Source organism: Echeneis naucrates, chromosome 5 (assembly GCF_900963305.1).
Source record: "Echeneis naucrates chromosome 5, fEcheNa1.1, whole genome shotgun sequence".
Taxonomy (NCBI): Eukaryota; Metazoa; Chordata; class Actinopteri; order Carangiformes; family Echeneidae; genus Echeneis; species Echeneis naucrates.
In genome coordinates, this window is record NC_042515.1 from 20,680,994 (window position 1) to 20,687,788 (window position 6,795).

The 6,795-nt window shown below is 43.0% G+C and overlaps 1 protein-coding gene across 5 annotated transcripts in view; it reads right to left on the reverse strand.

Moving 5' to 3' along the window:
* The window catches only part of LOC115043227 (semaphorin-3F-like), a 52,276-nt gene extending 46,125 nt beyond the window's left edge, over nucleotides 1–6,151 (reverse strand). For 4 of the 5 annotated variants that reach the window (XM_029501503.1, XM_029501502.1, XM_029501501.1 and 1 more), the window contains exons 1-2: nucleotides 5,701–5,768; nucleotides 3,664–3,852 (exon numbers count right to left, since the gene is read on the reverse strand). In XM_029501503.1, the coding sequence (XP_029357363.1) occupies nucleotides 3,664–3,781 (118 nt within the window). In that variant the 5' untranslated portion in view covers nucleotides 3,782–3,852; nucleotides 5,701–5,768. Of the gene's footprint in view, nucleotides 1–3,663; nucleotides 3,853–5,700 lie in introns of all 5 variants that reach the window. The other variant, XM_029501500.1, reaches the window with a different exon arrangement.
* Between the last annotated feature and the right edge of the window lie 644 nt (nucleotides 6,152–6,795).

Sequence of the window (6,795 nt, forward strand, 5' to 3'; positions counted from 1 at the left end):
AATTGCTGCAGTTGCCAGAGCAGCAGCCGTTTCAAATTTCATTAACACCAGCAGAATAAAGGTGAGAGGTGCACTGTGTTCATTCTCACACGCCTTTTGTCGCACAAAGCTCAGCTCCGCCCTCAAATGTAGCTTACGTTTGTGTGGCTTTTCAAAGCAAAAATTTACAATCGTGCACGCTCCCGACTCTGTGCCTGTATTTACTCTGAGCCAGTGTTTACCTATTGTTTGTTTATCTGCGTTACGATCACCCAAGATATCACTTTGTCCTTTCAGTCCTCGGTTACATCTTCCATGTAAACAGCTGCATATGAAGTATGAACAGTGAGTTTGATTTTGCTGGAGCAAAGTGATGACTTGTGATTCATTTGAAGTGGTGGCAGCTCAGATGAGGCTCATGTGTGGTATAAGACGTGAAACCACGGAGCCATAAGCATGGATTTAGATTTGGATCTACTTGCTGCATAAACTCAGATATTTCATACAGGGAATGTGGGCTAACAGTAATTTTACACTCTTTTGCAAAGCATGGCATGGCCAAAACATCCCCCGTGGTGACGTTTTCTATACCTCATGATTTAAAGAGAAAACGCACATATAAATCAGTTGACCTTGCCATGGATTTATGGCACAAAGGCACTTGCATGACTGAGAAGGCTCGCAGAGAGGCGATGCTCTCACACGATCCTTTCACATGCTAATTCAGTGTTTAGCTTCAGAGCTGGACAGCTTTACAATTGGACCACATAAGATTCAAATAAGTCATGAATGATGGTTTAACTATACTACGGCTCCACTTCTATAAATAAAGACAAATCGTGGTCAGGGAATGAATCAGTTAGAAGAGGCTGAGGAATTCCAGCAGTGAATAAAGTTTAAAACATGTCAGGTAGTGGGACTTAGAATAGACCTTTTATTGAGTAACTGGAGAGTCACCAAAAGATAATTAAAGCAAATTTATATCTACCACTAATTATAATATTTATATATCTTTTTACAGGACCCAAACACAAAAAGCTGGTGGGGCTCATTTCTGTTAAGTCATTGCAGAAAAGACAGTAGTAAGGCTTATTAAGTCATTGCCGATGAAGACAATATTAAAAGTAAAACCTCAAATGAAAGATGGAAACATGATGAGAGTGCGGCACCACTTTGTTGATACAGTCGAGGTATTGCCCAACACAGCCAAAGGCTTCAGGGAGTTTCACATGCTTCCTATGATCTCTCATTACTAAATACCTGATTTCACTTGCTTTTTCTTGCATTTTTTCAACAATACACATCCTTTTCCATCTCAGCTAAAATTAAGAAAAAAATAATATTATGTGTGTCAGAATTTTCAGTGTCTGTTTTATTTTTTCAGACTTTTTGACATTAAAGCAGTTGAATGTAAAATTGCATTACAAAATGCTGTCATTCAAATGAATACCTTAAAGAAAAACGCAAATGATTTTCTCTGCAAACTGTGAACTACCCTGTTATCAAAAATATCTGATGTCCTCAAGTTTAATTTCGGGAAAGTGTGTGAAATTCAAACGAGCACATTCTCAGCAGATCCAGGTATTGGTATGATTCCTGTCTTTGGGGTGGGGGGCTGTCGAAGCAGACCGGTCTCAGATTGCCTTAAAATTCCTAAAATTCGCTTCCTCTCCTGACTCTATGAATCCTCTATGCATTGCTTGTCTGACATCGATTGCCCCTACTGCTGTCCGAATGTCATTCTTTTCCCTAACTCTGCCCTTTTTCCTTAGCTTAGTAGTGTCTGCGACATGATAAGCCTGAACAAAGTCTGCGTCCAAGGTTTATCCCCCAGACTTTACTAACTCTAATCTCACTGAAATGTGTAGAGGTGGATCTAACTCTACCCCTCGCAGGGTGTTATGAGAGCATGTTGGCTTTTTTCAGTATCACAGAAAGTGTTGTCCCTGTCATAAGAGTGGTGCCAAAGCCAAAGCAAAGCAATTAGGTCCCATGATTTACTCTGCCTGCTTTAATAGGGAAGTGAGGGCCTCCCAAATGGAGGTCACGGTTCTTAACCCTGCTCCTCAGCTACCAAGTTAATCAGTTTGAGACATGTGTTTAGTTCAGCGCCGAGCAGGACCTTAAGCTTTATAGCTGCAATTTGAGTTTTTCTTCACAGTGTGGGGCGATGCCATAATGATCAATTATAATAAACTGGGAAGTGATAATTAACACATTCTTTCCTGAAGTCTCACATTAAAAACCTGCAGATTGTCCACACTTGTTGTGGCGTTGTGTACCATAAAAGTTGCTGCTGGGAGGCAAACCGCCTTCCCAGACAGCTCAAGCAAAAACTTAACACATCATGATGCATCAGGGGAAGTGCAGCCGACTTGCCAAGGTAAAGACTACATGGGCCTCTCAAAAAGCAATTAAGGGAAAGAGAGTCAAAATATTGAATGGAGAGGGGGGGTACATTCCTCTGAGAGAAGCAGCAGCAGTAGACTGTGAAATTCATATTGACTGGAGAGGCAAACACACACAGGTAAGCAGGAGAGCAGAGCTTTTTCCACCCTGCTTTTCAGCTATACCATAAAGCCTGTAATCTGCTGCTTTCAGACATATTTGTGTGAGGTCAGCCATCCAAAGATGTGGGAAACCTTACAGAGCACAAAAAAGGAGACACTTTACACAGTTGTCTAAAAACAACAACAACAACGCCTTTGTGTTAAGAACAGACCAAAATGATATTTGGAAAATGAAAAAGAAAAAAAGAAAAAAAAAACTGCTGCGCTCTGTATGTGTGCTCTCACTGATGTGTTAAATCCCACTTGATTAAAGCAGAAAAACGCCTTCAACAATGAACTGTGCCAGTCCACTTAATTAAGTCAACTTGCACGAGGGAGCGCTGGGAAATGGAAAGGAAAGCAAACAGGGGTGCTGCTGCTGCTCGCTCCCTCGGCTTTCTCTGGATGCTAATCAAAGGCTTGATCTCCGAGCAGGACAGGCTTTGGGGACCTCTCTCTGCTTGGCTGATCCTGGCAATTTGCTCTCGATAATACCCCCCTCTTTCCCTCTCTCTCTCTATTTCTCTGACCCCCTCACAGCCCAGCAACCAATCTCATCTAATCTTTACAGCCGCTGAAACACACAAATATAGTCTGCCTCACCAGGGAATAATCACATAATGGCCATGGAGTTATTACATGCTCCTTATTATCCCGTCTCCCTTTGTGGCTCCAATTAAGGGATTCCATAATAAAGATGATTGAAGATAAAGACGCTGCATTTGATTAACTAAAACAATAATCATGTATATTGTTTCTAAATGTGTATGAGCAAGACATACATCTTCCATTTTTACTTCTGCTCAGTCATAGTTTGTGTTTTTAATTGTCTGCACAGTACAGTCCACTGGAAGCATCTGGTGGTTATTACACTGCCTGGAGGTTGGGGGGGGGCAACAGATGAGTAGTGCTTGATTTGTTTGTGGTCTGCTCTGAAGTGTAACACAAGAGTCCAATGATGCTTTAAGTTCTTCCTCTGTGAAAACCTTCAGCGATTCTCAAAGCCACAATTGCTCCAATTACACATCTGTCACATCATCAGTCATTCAACAAGCAAACCTGTAGCAGAGTTTAAGATGGTAGCCGGAGAGCGTGAAATATTTCAATATCATGGGCAGAAGGGAAAAGGTCTTACCTTTGAAGGAGATGAAGACACGAGGTGCAGCCAATGGGTCATTAGTCACCGTGTTCCCAAGAGTGAAGCTGGACAGCGCCAGGAGGGTGTGGACCGTCCACAGACCGTCCAGCTGCATGGTCGACCAACCTCTAGGAGCACACAAAGATGTGTTGTTTTTTTTTTTGTTTTGTTTTGTTTGTTTTTTTCCTGTAGAGACAAAAAGAATTTTTTTTTTTATTAAACTGGAAAAAAAAAAGCTGCCATAATACATCTGTTTATATTTATAAAATTATGTGCTGCGTCAGGGGCCCTGTAACCTCACTTTTGGTGAGGCAGCACTGTGGTGTGTGGGGACGATTACACCCAGATCTCTGAAAGGTTCACAAAACTGATGAGTCCCGGTGCAGAGCAGCCAAGCTCTCAGAGATGTGAACACAGTTTCATTGGCCAAAAATTATGTTTGTTTTTTGGAGCGGGTGACAAACTGATGGAAATGTCCCGTTGGCTCCAGTGAGAGGAGGCACTTTTCTTCTGCTCCCTCTCACACACCCAGAATTCATTGCTGCTCCATGACACCATACGAGTGCTGCTCTGTAATTATAGCTTCACCTAATGCCAGGTCATACCACGTCCTCACACGCCAGGATTGGTGTAATTACTAATAAAATATTAACTTTTTGCCAAAAGGGTTACAGATGATCACAGACGCTAACGGGGACTATTCAACAGGTCCCAAACAATGTATGGTTGTGGAGTTAATGAATGATAGACAACAGGGAGCACACATCCATCACAGCTCGTCTAACAAGTCCCCCTCTGCCCATGGCCCTTTTTCATCAAATCCACTCTCAGTCCTTTTAATCATCCCCTATATGCTGCCATTTCCACAACCCACATTTTCATGTCTGATCAAACTTTTTTCAAACCCGGACCTCAGTGACTGAGCATTCATGACAAGTTCCCTCTGTAAATCTCACCTCCCAATATCTACACTACATGTGGGCCGGGTCTCTTCGTCAAACACATCTTCAGAGACGTCGGTGGAGCCAAAGAGTGCTCAGATCGCTTGGCTAGAGTGGATTTATGGGCATAAGCAGCTGTTTAAACCTCGGCTGTTTGCTGACAATTTGTTAACCATCCAGCTGTTTATTCCCAGACAGAGTCCAAGTACTTCACACTAGCTGATGAAATCAAACAAGATAGTTTGGATTGTGAAAAGACATTTCACTCATTATCCTATAAAACTAAACATACCTTCTCTTGTATTGTAAAATTAATACCTACAGTAAGTTAAAGTTTACAAGAGGAGCTTTTATGGGAAGATCTGAGGCCAACTCACCGCAAACAGCTTTTTTTTTTTCTTCAAGAAAATAGCTTCACACACTCACTGATTTTTTTATTGTTTTGTATTGCACAAATTCAGTGTGTAAAGTTGAAACTTAACACTCCTCCTTATTCCTGCTGGCATAATTTAGTGGACAAGAAAGTCTCTACTAATTATTTGTCACATTTCACAACAACTGAGACAAACAAAGAGCCTCCTCCTGTGCTATGAAAGCTCACGAGAAACTTTTATTAGTTGGCTGTATTTTTTTTTTTTTTAATCCCTGTATGTTATTCGAAATTTGTTCAAAGACGTTCAGTGTTGCTGAAACACAACATCGACTTGTGTGTGTGTTGTGTGTGTGTGTGTGTGTGTGTGTGTGTGTGTGTGTAACAGCCGGGCAGTCTTGGCCACACATGGACGACAGAACTGTAAACAGTCTGGTGCGGTATTAGAGCGCACGGTAAACTAAATAGCAATGAAATAAATATTCACAATTATTCGCAAAGGAATGAAGTCTGTGCTGTCGCAGTCAGTTGAGTTATAGCTAATGAAAATGGATCATGTACATATTGGTAAGAGAAAATCAAGCAGGCACCGGGGAATGCTGCAAATGTTGTAAAATAAGAAATAGAAATACCCCGCAGATGCAGACAGGTAAGCTTCCATTCAAGAAAATAATAAAAGCTGTTTAAATAGAAGATGCAAAGAAACAGCACAACCAGGCTCACCTTGTTCTCACTGATCCCCGAATATAACTTCAGATCCAACCTGGTAAGTCATTAAAAAAAAAAAAAGAAACAAAGAAAGGAAAAAGAAAACAAAACAAAACAAAAAAAAAAACAATTCCAACAGATCGCCTCCAAGTTGAAATGAATAATGAGAATAGAAAATCCGGGCGGCGCTCCTGGCTGAGGACGGTCCCCGGTCTCCAGGCGCTCTCTGTACCTGCGCTCAGCGCGGGGTTGGCCCCGGAGGTGTCAGCGTGGAGGAAGGAGGAACTGGACCAGCGCTGAAATCTCCTACTTCAAAAATGTTGCGCGGCACAGCGAGGCGAGGAGATGTTGTGGGCGCACGATCAACATGTCTCGTTAGTGGTCTGGGGAGGGGGGGGTGGGGGTGGGGGGGGGAGGGGGGGCAGCAGTTGGAAACAAGTCCCTGTGGTGTGGAGAGGTCCGGCCGGGCGGCGTGTACTCCTCAGGAAAGTTAGGCGCTCCTGACTGGGAGGGAGGGAGGGAGGCAGGGCGGTAGCAGGTGGATGCAGAGGCCTGTCCGCCGTGAACACACCCACAGGGCGGGCAGCGCGGAGCCGAGCCGCCCATCAGCCAGCCGGGCGGGGAGACGCGGCTTACCACGGCTGATTGATGGGCCGTTTCCCCTTCTCCTTACGATAAATGATACCGACAATAATAATGATAATGTTAGTAAAATGCTTTATCAGTTTGTTCGAGATTTACTGCAGCCTCTATGAGAAGAACACAAACTGTCACACCTTGTTGGCTGCAGTTTTATGGTGCTTCCTATTTGCTAATAATGAATCTCACCAGATCATGCAGTTATGACAAGTTACGAAATAAAGGGGTTTAATAATAAACCAGACAGGTAATATGAAATTTAAAAGTCCTCTTTCAGCTTTTCCCTATATTTTGGGTCTCCACAGTAAGCCTGTGACTGGCATGACTGAAGCTACAGTTACAGTTTTTTCTGGGCCTAGGACGGGCACAACCCTGGCACTGGTTTGCCTTGTGGCTGGGGTTCGAACCCGGGGCACATGCTTTGCATGCGCTCTATCTCTAAAACAGTAGATGATTTCTCACATTTAGCTT